Consider the following 16,688-nt stretch of genomic DNA (forward strand, 5'->3'; position numbering starts at 1 on the left):
GATCTCCATGAAACTCTGCATGCTTCCTCACCATGTTCTGACACATATGGTCATCAATTTTGGTGAAGTTCTGAGTTTTCATTTGGGATTAGTAGGCTTTTTAGTGTATTTTGCCACGCCCCTTTTGTAAATGACCCTGTTACAGCCACCCAAATGCCAAAGTTCAACTTTTTTTTGATAATTATTGATCTAGAGAGTCCAGAGAATTGTCCTAGACTGGTTCGGTTCCGATCGCGCGAAAAACCAGGGACTAGTTCGCAAAAGTAGGTTTTGGACAAAATTCGACATAGCAGAAAACTTTCCCTGCCTACATCAAAATCCGAGATAGCCATTTTGTCTGTCTTGAGCCAAGGATTCCACCGATATAAGACACTTGATCCTGAGACAAACAGTCTAAGAGTTATGAGCAATTTTGAACTTTTGGTTGCTGTAGCGCCACCTATGGGCCATTCGGGGTCATACTCTGATAGGTTGTCCCCAAAGTGAGGCCTACCATCTGGCCAGGTTTCAAGTCTCTAGGCCTTACGGTTTGGCCTGCACGATGCGTTTTACGAATCCTTACAATTACAATAGGGTTTCAGCATTTCATGCTTGAACCCCTAATAAGAAGGAAGGCTTTTTGCCAGTTATAGCGCCACCTATGGTCCGATCTCCATGAAACTCTGCATGCTTCCTCACCATGTTCTGACACATATAGTCATCAATTTTGGTGAAGTTCTGAGTTTTCATTTGGGATTAATAGGCTTTTTAGTGTATTTTGCCACGCCCCTTTTGTAAATGACCCTGTTACAGCCACCCAAATGCCAAAGTTCAACTTTTTTTTGATAATTATTGATCTAGAGAGTCCAGAGAATTGTCCTAGACTGGTTCGGTTCCGATCGGGCGAAAAACCAGGGACTAGTTCGCAAAAGTAGGTTTTGGACAAAATTCGACATAGCAGAAAACTTTCCCTGCCTACATCAAAATCAGAGATAGCCATTTTGTCTGCCTTGAGCCAAGGATTCCAACGATAAAAGACACTTGATCCTGAGACAAACAGTCTAAGAGTTATGAGCAATTTTGAACTTTTGGTTGCTGTAGCGCCACCTATGGGCCATTCGGGGTCATACTCTGATAGGTTGTCCCCAAAGTGAGGCCTACCATCTGGCCAGGTTTCAAGTCTCTAGGCCTTACGGTTTGGCCTGCACGATGCGTTTTACGAATCCTTACAATTACAATAGGGTTTCAGCATTTCATGCTTGAACCCCTAATAAGAAGGAAGGCTTTTTGCCAGTTATAGCGCCACCTATGGTCCGATCTCCATGAAACTCTGCATGCTTCCTCACCATGTTCTGACACATATGGTCATCAATTTTGGTGAAGTTCTGAGTTTTCATTTGGGATTAATAGGCTTTTTAGTGTATTTTGCCACGCCCCTTTTGTAAATGACCCTGTTACAGCCACCCAAATGCCAAAGTTCAACTTTTTTTTGATAATTATTGATCTAGAGAGTCCAGAGAATTGTCCTAGACTGGTTCGGTTCCGATCGGGCGAAAAACCAGGGACTAGTTTGCAAAAGTAGGTTTTGGACAAAATTCGACATAGCAGAAAACTTTCCCTGCCTACATCAAAATCGGAGATAGCCATTTTGTCTGCCTTGAGCCAAGGATTCCAACGATATAAGACACTTGATCTTGAGACAAACAGTCTAAGAGTTATGAGCAATTTTGAACTTTTGGTTGCTGTAGCGCCACCTATGGGCCATTCGGGGTCATACTCTGATAGGTTGTCCCCAAAGTGAGGCCTACCATCTGGCCAGGTTTCAAGTCTCTAGGCCTTACGGTTTGGCCTGCACGATGCGTTTTACGAATCCTTACAATTACAATAGGGTTTCAGCATTTCATGCTTGAACCCCTAATAAGAAGGAAGGCTTTTTGCCAGTTATAGCGCCACCTATGGTCCGATCTCCATGAAACTCTGCATGCTTCCTCACCATGTTCTGACACATATGGTCATCAATTTTGGTGAAGTTCTGAGTTTTCATTTGGGATTAATAGGCTTTTTAGTGTATTTTGCCACGCCCCTTTTGTAAATGACCCTGTTACAGCCACCCAAATGCCAAAGTTCAACTTTTTTTTGATAATTATTGATCTAGAGAGTCCAGAGAATTGTCCTAGACTGGTTCGGTTCCGATCGGGCGAAAAACCAGGGACTAGTTCGCAAAAGTAGGTTTTGGACAAAATTCGACATAGCAGAAAACTTTCCCTGCCTACATCAAAATCGGAGATAGCCATTTTGTCTGCCTTGAGCCAAGGATTCCAACGATATAAGACACTTGATCCTGAGACAAACAGTCTAAGAGTTATGAGCAATTTTGAACTTTTGGTTGCTGTAGCGCCACCTATGGGCCATTCGGGGTCATACTCTGATAGGTTGTCCCCAAAGTGAGGCCTACCATCTGGCCAGGTTTCAAGTCTCTAGGCCTTACGGTTTGGCCTGCACGATGCGTTTTACGAATCCTTACAATTACAATAGGGTTTCAGCATTTCATGCTTGAACCCCTAATAAGAAGGAAGGCTTTTTGCCAGTTATAGCGCCACCTATGGTCCGATCTCCATGAAACTCAGCATGCTTCCTCACCATGTTCTGACACATATGGTCATCAATTTTGTTGAAGTTCTGAGTTTTCATTTGGGATTAATAGGCTTTTTAGTGTATTTTGCCACGCCCCTTTTGTAAATGACCCTGTTACAGCCACCCAAATGCCAAAGTTCAACTTTTTTTTGATAATTATTGATCTAGAGAGTCCAGAGAATTGTCCTAGACTGGTTCGGTTCCGATCGGGCGAAAAACCAGGGACTAGTTCGCAAAAGTAGGTTTTGGACAAAATTCGACATAGCAGAAAACTTTCCCTGCCTACATCAAAATCGGAGATAGCCATTTTGTCTGCCTTGAGCCAAGGATTCCAACGATATAAGACACTTGATCCTGAGACAAACAGTCTAAGAGTTATGAGCAATTTTGAACTTTTGGTTGCTGTAGCGCCACCTATGGGCCATTCGGGGTCATACTCTGATAGGTTGTCCCCAAAGTGAGGCCTACCATCTGGCCAGGTTTCAAGTCTCTAGGTCTTACGGTTTGGCCTGCACGATGCGTTTTACGAATCCTTACAATTACAATAGGGTTTCAGCATTTCATGCTTGAACCCCTAATAAGAAGGAAGGCTTTTTGCCAGTTATAGCGCCACCTATGGTCCGATCTCCATGAAACTCTGCATGCTTCCTCACCATGTTCTGACACATATGGTCATCAATTTTGGTGAAGTTCTGAGTTTTCATTTGGGATTAATAGGCTTTTTAGTGTATTTTGCCACGCCCCTTTTGTAAATGACCCTGTTACAGCCACCCAAATGCCAAAGTTCAACTTTTTTTTGATAATTATTGATCTAGAGAGTCCAGAGAATTGTCCTAGACTGGTTCGGTTCCGATCGGGCGAAAAACCAGGGACTAGTTTGCAAAAGTAGGTTTTGGACAAAATTCGACATAGCAGAAAACTTTCCCTGCCTACATCAAAATCGGAGATAGCCATTTTGTCTGCCTTGAGCCAAGGATTCCAACGATATAAGACACTTGATCCTGAGACAAACAGTCTAAGAGTTATGAGCAATTTTGAACTTTTGGTTGCTGTAGCGCCACCTATGGGCCATTCGGGGTCATACTCTGATAGGTTGTCCCCAAAGTGAGGCCTACCATCTGGCCAGGTTTCAAGTCTTTAGGCCTTACGGTTTGGCCTGCACGATGCGTTTTACGAATCCTTACAATTACAATAGGGTTTCAGCATTTCATGCTTGAACCCCTAATAAGAAGGAAGGCTTTTTGCCAGTTATAGCGCCACCTATGGTCCGATCTCCATGAAACTCTGCATGCTTCCTCACCATGTTCTGACACATATGGTCATCAATTTTGGTGAAGTTCTGAGTTTTCATTTGGGATTAATAGGCTTTTTAGTGTATTTTGCCACGCCCCTTTTGTAAATGACCCTGTTACAGCCACCCAAATGCCAAAGTTCAACTTTTTTTTGATAATTATTGATCAAGAGAGTCCAGAGAATTGTCCTAGACTGGTTCGGTTCCGATCGAGCGAAAAACCAGGGACTAGTTCGCAAAAGTAGGTTTTGGACAAAATTCGACATAGCAGAAAACTTTCCCTGCCTACATCAAAATCGGAGATAGCCATTTTGTCTGCCTTGAGCCAAGGATTCCAACGATATAAGACACTTGATCCTGAGACAAACAGTCTAAGAGTTATGAGCAATTTTGAACTTTTGGTTGCTGTAGCGCCACCTATGGGCCATTCGGGGTCATACTCTGATAGGTTGTCCCCAAAGTGAGGCCTACCATCTGGCCAGGTTTCAAGTCTCTAGGCCTTACGGTTTGGCCTGCACGATGCGTTTTACGAATCCTTACAATTACAATAGGGTTTCAGCATTTCATGCTTGAACCCCTAATAAGAAGGAAGGCTTTTTGCCAGTTATAGCGCCACCTATGGTCCGATCTCCATGAAACTCTGCATGCTTCCTCACCATGTTCTGACACATATGGTCATCAATTTTGGTGAAGTTCTGAGTTTTCATTTGGGATTAATAGGCTTTTTAGTGTATTTTGCCACGCCCCTTTTGTAAATGACCCTGTTACAGCCACCCAAATGCCAAAGTTCAACTTTTTTTTGATAATTATTGATCTAGAGAGTCCAGAGAATTGTCCTAGACTGGTTCGGTTCCGATCGGGCGAAAAACCAGGGACTAGTTCGCAAAAGTAGGTTTTGGACAAAATTCGACATAGCAGAAAACTTTCCCTGCCTACATCAAAATCGGAGATAGCCATTTTGTCTGCCTTGAGCCAAGGATTCCAACGATATAAGACACTTGATCCTGAGAGAAACAGTCTAAGAGTTATGAGCAATTTTGAACTTTTGGTTGCTGTAGCGCCACCTATGGGCCATTCGGGGTCATACTCTGATAGGTTGTCCCCAAAGTGAGGCCTACCATCTGGCCAGGTTTCAAGTCTCTAGGCCTTACGGTTTGGCCTGCACGATGCGTTTTACGAATCCTTACAATTACAATAGGGTTTCAGCATTTCATGCTTGAACCCCTAATAAGAAGGAAGGCTTTTTGCCAGTTATAGCGCCACCTATGGTCCGATCTCCATGAAACTCTGCATGCTTCCTCACCATGTTCTGACACATATGGTCATCAATTTTGGTGAAGTTCTGAGTTTTCATTTGGGATTAATAGGCTTTTTAGTGTATTTTGCCACGCCCCTTTTGTAAATGACCCTGTTACAGCCACCCAAATGCCAAAGTTCAACTTTTTTTTGATAATTATTGATCTAGAGAGTCCAGAGAATTGTCCTAGACTGGTTCGGTTCCGATCGCGCGAAAAACCAGGGACTAGTTCGCAAAAGTAGGTTTTGGACAAAATTCGACATAGCAGAAAACTTTCCCTGCCTACATCAAAATCTGAGATAGCCATTTTGTCTGCCTTAAGCCAAGGATTCCACCGATATAAGACACTTGATCCTGAGACAAACAGTCTAAGAGTTATGAGCAATTTTGAACTTTTGGTTGCTGTAGCGCCACCTATGGGCCATTCGGGGTCATACTCTGATAGGTTGTCCCCAAAGTGAGGCCTACCATCTGGCCAGGTTTCAAGTCTCTAGGCCTTACGGTTTGGCCTGCACGATGCGTTTTACGAATCCTTACAATTACAATAGGGTTTCAGCATTTCATGCTTGAACCCCTAATAAGAAGGAAGGCTTTTTGCCAGTTATAGCGCCACCTATGGTCCGATCTCCATGAAACTCTGCATGCTTCCTCACCATGTTCTGACACATATGGTCATCAATTTTGGTGAAGTTCTGAGTTTTCATTTGGGATTAATAGGCTTTTTAGTGTATTTTGCCACGCCCCTTTTGTAAATGACCCTGTTACAGCCACCCAAATGCCAAAGTTCAACTTTTTTTTGATAATTATTGATCTAGAGAGTCCAGAGAATTGTCCTAGACTGGTTCGGTTCCGATCGGGCGAAAAACCAGGGACTAGTTCGCAAAAGTAGGTTTTGGACAAAATTCGACATAGCAGAAAACTTTCCCTGCCTACATCAAAATCGGAGATAGCCATTTTGTCTGCCTTGAGCCGAGGATTCCAACGATATAAGACACTTGATCCTGAGACAAACAGTCTAAGAGTTATGAGCAATTTTGAACTTTTGGTTGCTGTAGCGCCACCTATGGGCCATTCGGGGTCATACTCGGATAGGTTGTCCCCAAAGTGAGGCCTACCATCTGGCCAGGTTTCAAGTCTCTAGGCCTTACGGTTTGGCCTGCACGATGCGTTTTACGAATCCTTACAATTACAATAGGGTTTCAGCATTTCATGCTTGAACCCCTAATAAGAAGGAAGGCTTTTTGCCAGTTATAGCGCCACCTATGGTCCGATCTCCATGAAACTCTGCATGCTTCCTCACCATGTTCTGACACATATGGTCATCAATTTTGGTGAAGTTCTGAGTTTTCATTTGGGATTAATAGGCTTTTTAGTGTATTTTGCCACGCCCCTTTTGTAAATGACCCTGTTACAGCCACCCAAATGCCAAAGTTCAACTTTTTTTTGATAATTATTGATCTAGAGAGTCCAGAGAATTGTCCTAGACTGGTTCGGTTCCGATCGCGCGAAAAACCAGGGACTAGTTCGCAAAAGTAGGTTTTGGACAAAATTCGACATAGCAGAAAACTTTCCCTGCCTACATCAAAATCTGAGATAGCCATTATGTCTGCCTTAAGCCAAGGATTCCACCGATATAAGACACTTGATCCTGAGACAAACAGTCTAAGAGTTATGAGCAATTTTGAACTTTTGGTTGCTGTAGCGCCACCTATGGGCCATTCGGGGTCATACTCTGATAGGTTGTCCCCAAAGTGAGGCCTACCATCTGGCCAGGTTTCAAGTCTCTAGGCCTTACGGTTTGGCCTGCACGATGCGTTTTACGAATCCTTACAATTACAATAGGGTTTCAGCATTTCATGCTTGAACCCCTAATAAGAAGGAAGGCTTTTTGCCAGTTATAGCGCCACCTATGGTCCGATCTCCATGAAACTCTGCATGCTTCCTCACCATGTTCTGACACATATGGTCATCAATTTTGGTGAAGTTCTGAGTTTTCATTTGGGATTAATAGGCTTTTTAGTGTATTTTGCCACGCCCCTTTTGTAAATGACCCTGTTACAGCCACCCAAATGCCAAAGTTCAACTTTTTTTTGATAATTATTGATCTAGAGAGTCCAGAGAATTGTCCTAGACTGGTTCGGTTCCGATCGGGCGAAAAACCAGGGACTAGTTCGCAAAAGTAGGTTTTGGACAAAATTCGACATAGCAGAAAACTTTCCCTGCCTACATCAAAATCGGAGATAGCCATTTTGTCTGCCTTGAGCCAAGGATTCCAACGATATAAGACACTTGATCCTGAGACAAACAGTCTAAGAGTTATGAGCAATTTTGAACTTTTGGTTGCTGTAGCGCCACCTATGGGCCATTCGGGGTCATACTCTGATAGGTTGTCCCCAAAGTGAGGCCTACCATCTGGCCAGGTTTCAAGTCTCTAGGCCTTACGGTTTGGCCTGCACGATGCGTTTTACGAATCCTTACAATTACAATAGGGTTTCAGCATTTCATGCTTGAACCCCTAATAAGAAGGAAGGCTTTTTGCCAGTTATAGCGCCACCTATGGTCCGATCTCCATGAAACTCTGCATGCTTCCTCACCATGTTCTGACACATATGGTCATCAATTTTGGTGAAGTTCTGAGTTTTCATTTGGGATTAATAGGCTTTTTAGTGTATTTTGCCACGCCCCTTTTGTAAATGACCCTGTTACAGCCACCCAAATGCCAAAGTTCAACTTTTTTTTTGATAATTATTGATCTAGAGAGTCCAGAGAATTGTCCTAGACTGGTTTGGTTCCGATCGGGCGAAAAACCAGGGACTAGTTCGCAAAAGTAGGTTTTGGACAAAATTCGACATAGCAGAAAACTTTCCCTGCCTACATCAAAATCGGAGATAGCCATTTTGTCTGCCTTGAGCCAAGGATTCCAACGATATAAGACACTTGATCCTGAGACAAACAGTCTAAGAGTTATGAGCAATTTTGAACTTTTGGTTGCTGTAGCGCCACCTATGGGCCATTCGGGGTCATACTCGGATAGGTTGTCCCCAAAGTGAGGCCTACCATCTGGCCAGGTTTCAAGTCTCTAGGCCTTACGGTTTGGCCTGCACGATGCGTTTTACGAATCCTTACAATTACAATAGGGTTTCAGCATTTCATGCTTGAACCCCTAATAAGAAGGAAGGCTTTTTGCCAGTTATAGCGCCACCTATGGTCAGATCTCCATGAAACTCTGCATGCTTCCTCACCATGTTCTGACACATATGGTCATCAATTTTGGTGAAGTTCTGAGTTTTCATTTGGGATTAGTAGGCTTTTTAGTGTATTTTGCCACGCCCCTTTTGTAAATGACCCTGTTACAGCCACCCAAATGCCAAAGTTCAACTTTTTTTTGATAATTATTGATCTAGAGAGTCCAGAGAATTGTCCTAGACTGGTTCGGTTCCGATCGGGCGAAAAACCAGGGACTAGTTCGCAAAAGTAGGTTTTGGACAAAATTCGACATAGCAGAAAACTTTCCCTGCCTACATCAAAATCAGAGATAGCCATTTTGTCTGCCTTGAGCCAAGGATTCCAACGATAAAAGACACTTGATCCTGAGACAAACAGTCTAAGAGTTATGAGCAATTTTGAACTTTTGGTTGCTGTAGCGCCACCTATGGGCCATTCGGGGTCATACTCTGATAGGTTGTCCCCAAAGTGAGGCCTACCATCTGGCCAGGTTTCAAGTCTCTAGGCCTTACGGTTTGGCCTGCACGATGCGTTTTACGAATCCTTACAATTACAATAGGGTTTCAGCATTTCATGCTTGAACCCCTAATAAGAAGGAAGGCTTTTTGCCAGTTATAGCGCCACCTATGGTCCGATCTCCATGAAACTCTGCATGCTTCCTCACCATGTTCTGACACATATGGTCATCAATTTTGGTGAAGTTCTGAGTTTTCATTTGGGATTAATAGGCTTTTTAGTGTATTTTGCCACGCCCCTTTTGTAAATGACCCTGTTACAGCCACCCAAATGCCAAAGTTCAACTTTTTTTTGATAATTATTGATCTAGAGAGTCCAGAGAATTGTCCTAGACTGGTTCGGTTCCGATCGGGCGAAAAACCAGGGACTAGTTTGCAAAAGTAGGTTTTGGACAAAATTCGACATAGCAGAAAACTTTCCCTGCCTACATCAAAATCGGAGATAGCCATTTTGTCTGCCTTGAGCCAAGGATTCCAACGATATAAGACACTTGATCTTGAGACAAACAGTCTAAGAGTTATGAGCAATTTTGAACTTTTGGTTGCTGTAGCGCCACCTATGGGCCATTCGGGGTCATACTCTGATAGGTTGTCCCCAAAGTGAGGCCTACCATCTGGCCAGGTTTCAAGTCTCTAGGCCTTACGGTTTGGCCTGCACGATGCGTTTTACGAATCCTTACAATTACAATAGGGTTTCAGCATTTCATGCTTGAACCCCTAATAAGAAGGAAGGCTTTTTGCCAGTTATAGCGCCACCTATGGTCCGATCTCCATGAAACTCTGCATGCTTCCTCACCATGTTCTGACACATATGGTCATCAATTTTGGTGAAGTTCTGAGTTTTCATTTGGGATTAATAGGCTTTTTAGTGTATTTTGCCACGCCCCTTTTGTAAATGACCCTGTTACAGCCACCCAAATGCCAAAGTTCAACTTTTTTTTGATAATTATTGATCTAGAGAGTCCAGAGAATTGTCCTAGACTGGTTCGGTTCCGATCGGGCGAAAAACCAGGGACTAGTTCGCAAAAGTAGGTTTTGGACAAAATTCGACATAGCAGAAAACTTTCCCTGCCTACATCAAAATCGGAGATAGCCATTTTGTCTGCCTTGAGCCAAGGATTCCAACGATATAAGACACTTGATCCTGAGACAAACAGTCTAAGAGTTATGAGCAATTTTGAACTTTTGGTTGCTGTAGCGCCACCTATGGGCCATTCGGGGTCATACTCTGATAGGTTGTCCCCAAAGTGAGGCCTACCATCTGGCCAGGTTTCAAGTCTCTAGGCCTTACGGTTTGGCCTGCACGATGCGTTTTACGAATCCTTACAATTACAATAGGGTTTCAGCATTTCATGCTTGAACCCCTAATAAGAAGGAAGGCTTTTTGCCAGTTATAGCGCCACCTATGGTCCGATCTCCATGAAACTCAGCATGCTTCCTCACCATGTTCTGACACATATGGTCATCAATTTTGTTGAAGTTCTGAGTTTTCATTTGGGATTAATAGGCTTTTTAGTGTATTTTGCCACGCCCCTTTTGTAAATGACCCTGTTACAGCCACCCAAATGCCAAAGTTCAACTTTTTTTTGATAATTATTGATCTAGAGAGTCCAGAGAATTGTCCTAGACTGGTTCGGTTCCGATCGGGCGAAAAACCAGGGACTAGTTCGCAAAAGTAGGTTTTGGACAAAATTCGACATAGCAGAAAACTTTCCCTGCCTACATCAAAATCGGAGATAGCCATTTTGTCTGCCTTGAGCCAAGGATTCCAACGATATAAGACACTTGATCCTGAGACAAACAGTCTAAGAGTTATGAGCAATTTTGAACTTTTGGTTGCTGTAGCGCCACCTATGGGCCATTCGGGGTCATACTCTGATAGGTTGTCCCCAAAGTGAGGCCTACCATCTGGCCAGGTTTCAAGTCTCTAGGTCTTACGGTTTGGCCTGCACGATGCGTTTTACGAATCCTTACAATTACAATAGGGTTTCAGCATTTCATGCTTGAACCCCTAATAAGAAGGAAGGCTTTTTGCCAGTTATAGCGCCACCTATGGTCCGATCTCCATGAAACTCTGCATGCTTCCTCACCATGTTCTGACACATATGGTCATCAATTTTGGTGAAGTTCTGAGTTTTCATTTGGGATTAATAGGCTTTTTAGTGTATTTTGCCACGCCCCTTTTGTAAATGACCCTGTTACAGCCACCCAAATGCCAAAGTTCAACTTTTTTTTGATAATTATTGATCTAGAGAGTCCAGAGAATTGTCCTAGACTGGTTCGGTTCCGATCGGGCGAAAAACCAGGGACTAGTTTGCAAAAGTAGGTTTTGGACAAAATTCGACATAGCAGAAAACTTTCCCTGCCTACATCAAAATCGGAGATAGCCATTTTGTCTGCCTTGAGCCAAGGATTCCAACGATATAAGACACTTGATCCTGAGACAAACAGTCTAAGAGTTATGAGCAATTTTGAACTTTTGGTTGCTGTAGCGCCACCTATGGGCCATTCGGGGTCATACTCTGATAGGTTGTCCCCAAAGTGAGGCCTACCATCTGGCCAGGTTTCAAGTCTCTAGGCCTTACGGTTTGGCCTGCACGATGCGTTTTACGAATCCTTACAATTACAATAGGGTTTCAGCATTTCATGCTTGAACCCCTAATAAGAAGGAAGGCTTTTTGCCAGTTATAGCGCCACCTATGGTCCGATCTCCATGAAACTCTGCATGCTTCCTCACCATGTTCTGACACATATGGTCATCAATTTTGGTGAAGTTCTGAGTTTTCATTTGGGATTAATAGGCTTTTTAGTGTATTTTGCCACGCCCCTTTTGTAAATGACCCTGTTACAGCCACCCAAATGCCAAAGTTCAACTTTTTTTTGATAATTATTGATCTAGAGAGTCCAGAGAATTGTCCTAGACTGGTTCGGTTCCGATCGGGCGAAAAACCAGGGACTAGTTCGCAAAAGTAGGTTTTGGACAAAATTCGACATAGCAGAAAACTTTCCCTGCCTACATCAAAATCGGAGATAGCCATTTTGTCTGCCTTGAGCCAAGGATTCCAACGATATAAGACACTTGATCCTGAGACAAACAGTCTAAGAGTTATGAGCAATTTTGAACTTTTGGTTGCTGTAGCGCCACCTATGGGCCATTCGGGGTCATACTCTGATAGGTTGTCCCCAAAGTGAGGCCTACCATCTGGCCAGGTTTCAAGTCTCTAGGCCTTACGGTTTGGCCTGCACGATGCGTTTTATGAATCCTTACAATTACAATAGGGTTTCAGCATTTCATGCTTGAACCCCTAATAAGAAGGAAGGCTTTTTGCCAGTTATAGCGCCACCTATGGTCCGATCTCCATGAAACTCTGCATGCTTCCTCACCATGTTCTGACACATATGGTCATCAATTTTGGTGAAGTTCTGAGTTTTCATTTGGGATTAATAGGCTTTTTAGTGTATTTTGCCACGCCCCTTTTGTAAATGACCCTGTTACAGCCACCCAAATGCCAAAGTTCAACTTTTTTTTGATAATTATTGATCTAGAGAGTCCAGAGAATTGTCCTAGACTGGTTCGGTTCCGATCGGGCGAAAAACCAGGGACTAGTTCGCAAAAGTAGGTTTTGGACAAAATTCGACATAGCAGAAAACTTTCCCTGCCTACATCAAAATCGGAGATAGCCATTTTGTCTGCCTTGAGCCAAGGATTCCAACGATATAAGACACTTGATCCTGAGACAAACAGTCTAAGAGTTATGAGCAATTTTGAACTTTTGGTTGCTGTAGCGCCACCTATGGGCCATTCGGGGTCATACTCTGATAGGTTGTCCCCAAAGTGAGGCCTACCATCTGGCCAGGTTTCAAGTCTCTAGGTCTTACGGTTTGGCCTGCACGATGCGTTTTACGAATCCTTACAATTACAATAGGGTTTCAGCATTTCATGCTTGAACCCCTAATAAGAAGGAAGGCTTTTTGCCAGTTATAGCGCCACCTATGGTCCGATCTCCATGAAACTCTGCATGCTTCCTCACCATGTTCTGACACATATGGTCATCAATTTTGGTGAAGTTCTGAGTTTTCATTTGGGATTAATAGGCTTTTTAGTGTATTTTGCCACGCCCCTTTTGTAAATGACCCTGTTACAGCCACCCAAATGCCAAAGTTCAACTTTTTTTTGATAATTATTGATCTAGAGAGTCCAGAGAATTGTCCTAGACTGGTTCGGTTCCGATCGGGCGAAAAACCAGGGACTAGTTTGCAAAAGTAGGTTTTGGACAAAATTCGACATAGCAGAAAACTTTCCCTGCCTACATCAAAATCGGAGATAGCCATTTTGTCTGCCTTGAGCCAAGGATTCCAACGATATAAGACACTTGATCCTGAGACAAACAGTCTAAGAGTTATGAGCAATTTTGAACTTTTGGTTGCTGTAGCGCCACCTATGGGCCATTCGGGGTCATACTCTGATAGGTTGTCCCCAAAGTGAGGCCTACCATCTGGCCAGGTTTCAAGTCTCTAGGCCTTACGGTTTGGCCTGCACGATGCGTTTTACGAATCCTTACAATTACAATAGGGTTTCAGCATTTCATGCTTGAACCCCTAATAAGAAGGAAGGCTTTTTGCCAGTTATAGCGCCACCTATGGTCCGATCTCCATGAAACTCTGCATGCTTCCTCACCATGTTCTGACACATATGGTCATCAATTTTGGTGAAGTTCTGAGTTTTCATTTGGGATTAATAGGCTTTTTAGTGTATTTTGCCACGCCCCTTTTGTAAATGACCCTGTTACAGCCACCCAAATGCCAAAGTTCAACTTTTTTTTGATAATTATTGATCTAGAGAGTCCAGAGAATTGTCCTAGACTGGTTCGGTTCCGATCGGGCGAAAAACCAGGGACTAGTTCGCAAAAGTAGGTTTTGGACAAAATTCGACATAGCAGAAAACTTTCCCTGCCTACATCAAAATCGGAGATAGCCATTTTGTCTGCCTTGAGCCAAGGATTCCAACGATATAAGACACTTGATCCTGAGACAAACAGTCTAAGAGTTATGAGCAATTTTGAACTTTTGGTTGCTGTAGCGCCACCTATGGGCCATTCGGGGTCATACTCTGATAGGTTGTCCCCAAAGTGAGGCCTACCATCTGGCCAGGTTTCAAGTCTCTAGGCCTTACGGTTTGGCCTGCACGATGCGTTTTACGAATCCTTACAATTACAATAGGGTTTCAGCATTTCATGCTTGAACCCCTAATAATAAAAATCAATACAATTACAATAGGGTTTCAGCACTTCGTGCTTGAACCCCTACAAATCAATACAATTACAATAGGGTTTCAGCACTTCGTGCTTGAACCCCTAAAAATCAATACAATTACAATAGGGTTTCAGCACTTCGTGCTTGAACCCCTAATAAAAATCAATACAATTACAATAGGGTTTCAGCACTTCGTGCTTGAACCCCTAATAAAAATCAGCACAAATACAATAGGTGTTCAGCACTTCGTGCTTGAACCCCTAAAAATCAGCACAAATACAATAGGTGTTCAGCACTTCGTGCTTGAACCCCTAAAAATCAGTACAATTTTAATGTTTGTTTCGTGTTATAGCGCCACCAAGTGTTCAATCGTCGCTATTTTTTTTATCGAGACCACATACTTAGCCCATACACATGTCTACCAAGTTTGGTGAAGATATCTCATTTTGTTCTTGAGTTATAGCTGTTTTAGAAAAATAGGCTCCTCCCACAACATTGGTTTTCCGCCCCTTAGCGACCGTGAATCGAAATTTCAACTTTTTTTCGACAATTATTGATACTCAGAAAACATTTCTGCACTGGTTCGGTAGACCAAAAGAGTAATAAAGATGCAGACGTACAGTGGCACATTAAAAATAGTAATAAAAATAATTAAAAGTTACGTCTGACGAGCGTAACTGGTGTGCAATGTCGCCAGACGTAGTGTAAAGTAGAGTTCACTTAAGTAGAGTTCAGTTAAACTCAGTTTTTGGTACTCAATTCATACAGTATATGTAATTGATTTAACAGCTTTAAAATGTTTTGAGTGGAAAATTCGAGTACATCATATTAGTTATATATATGGAAATATAATACACAAATATGTATAATGACTTGTATTACAACATAAACACTTTATCACCATCAGAACACTTTGTGTGTGTGTGTGTGTGTGTGTGTGTGTGTTAAATACAAATGAACAGTTTACTTTTTATGGTCATATTGAATGTTATGGTAATACAGAAATTTACCCCATAACACCTGTGTTCAGTAACGTATGTCTCTGTTTCACAGGTTTCTCTGCTATACACATAATGGTGTTGATTCTCTCTATTGCTGCATCTGGATCTGCACTTCTGCTCTGCTGTCTGATCTACTGCAGAACACAAAATGGTACAAATATTATTATTTGCTGTAGTCCATTTGGAACTTGAAGATTAAGAGAAAGTTGAGAAGACAAACAATGTATGTTAATAATGATATAATAGCCTAAACATACTACTTTGGAAAGAGTTAATGCTTCAGTGAGACTTAAAGGGCACCCATTATGCAAAAAAGTTTGAACATAAATGTGTGTTGGCAGTGTGTGTTGTAGTGATTATTACTCAATTCACCGATGACGTCAGTGATTTTTAGATCACGTGTCACTTAAGGTGTGGTTATGAGTGTATCAGATGACCCCTCCCCCTTTTTGATACGGGGCACCAGCTAAGAATACTATCTTAACAATATAAGAACACTCCCAAAGGAGCGGTTCAATAATTCAGAATTAATGTAAATTAGAAGGAGTTGGTCAGCTGATTTATCTGAAGGATTTGTGAGTCTGGATAACTAGTAGAGTCTTTGATCATCAACACAATGAAGATACAGTGTAATAAAATGAATGAAGTTTATTAACAATAGATATGCAAGAGTAAATACTTCAATGATTAATAATGCTAGTAATGAATATACACTTCTAAAGGATAGCAAACTAATAACCAAAAATAAAAGTAAGGAATGAAACAATAAAACTGATATATGATGTGAACACAGAATGGATAAATGCAATGCTGTTGAACAGAATGTAGCAATGGAAGAGAATCGAATGTGAATGCTTCCTATGGAAACCACCTAATGGTTCTAGCAAATGGTGATAAATAAATACTTATTTACCATTAAACAAATAATAAACCTATTATTTGTAACAAGCTGACCTCCGGTAACTGTTATCTAAGCAGGTTAGAAAAACATATGCTGCATGTATAAACTAATGCCAAGGTCTCTAGACAGAGGTTTGGTAAGTTTATATTTACGTTCCACACAGTCGGGTGATCGGTCCGGCAGTAGAGACGTCTTCCACTGGTTATGCGGGTAGCGTGCAGTGGGGAGGCGCAGAGCTGCGATCCAGTAGTCGTTGCCACGCTGGGCTGAAGGATGCAGAACTTTGGTTGCGCCGAAAGGGTCCTTAGGAAATGGACCAGGCAGCTGGGTCAGTCGAATCTTCACAGGGTCCGTTGCAGGCTGGCTGCGTCTCTGAGGAGCCGTGTGGGACAGGCAGTGTCTGCCAATTCAGAGGTCCTTGGTGGACTGGGCTGTGCTGCTGGAGGAGTCGAAAGGGTCAGATAAGATCTCTCAGTGAGAGAGCCCTTCTTGCAGCTAGAGTACATCCGAAAGCAATATAAAAGGTTTTGCTCGCGTCTCTTTCCTCGTCAGGTCAGAAACTCAGGACGTGATGTGTCTGTTAGTGTCTCCT

General features: G+C 42.5%; 1 protein-coding gene across 1 annotated transcript in view; it reads left to right on the top strand.

The window, feature by feature from the left end:
• Nucleotides 1-16,688, top strand: part of LOC307124447 (uncharacterized protein) — a 270,885-nt gene that overhangs the window by 109,357 nt on the left and 144,840 nt on the right. The window contains exon 4 of the mRNA XM_079813650.1: nucleotides 15,248-15,346. Coding sequence (XP_079669776.1) covers nucleotides 15,248-15,346 — 99 coding nt within the window. The remainder of the gene's footprint in view (nucleotides 1-15,247; nucleotides 15,347-16,688) is intronic.

The sequence above is a fragment of the Gobio gobio genome (genome assembly GCF_949357685.1).
Source record: "Gobio gobio genome assembly, chromosome: 1".
NCBI lineage: Eukaryota > Metazoa > Chordata > Actinopteri > Cypriniformes > Gobionidae > Gobio > Gobio gobio.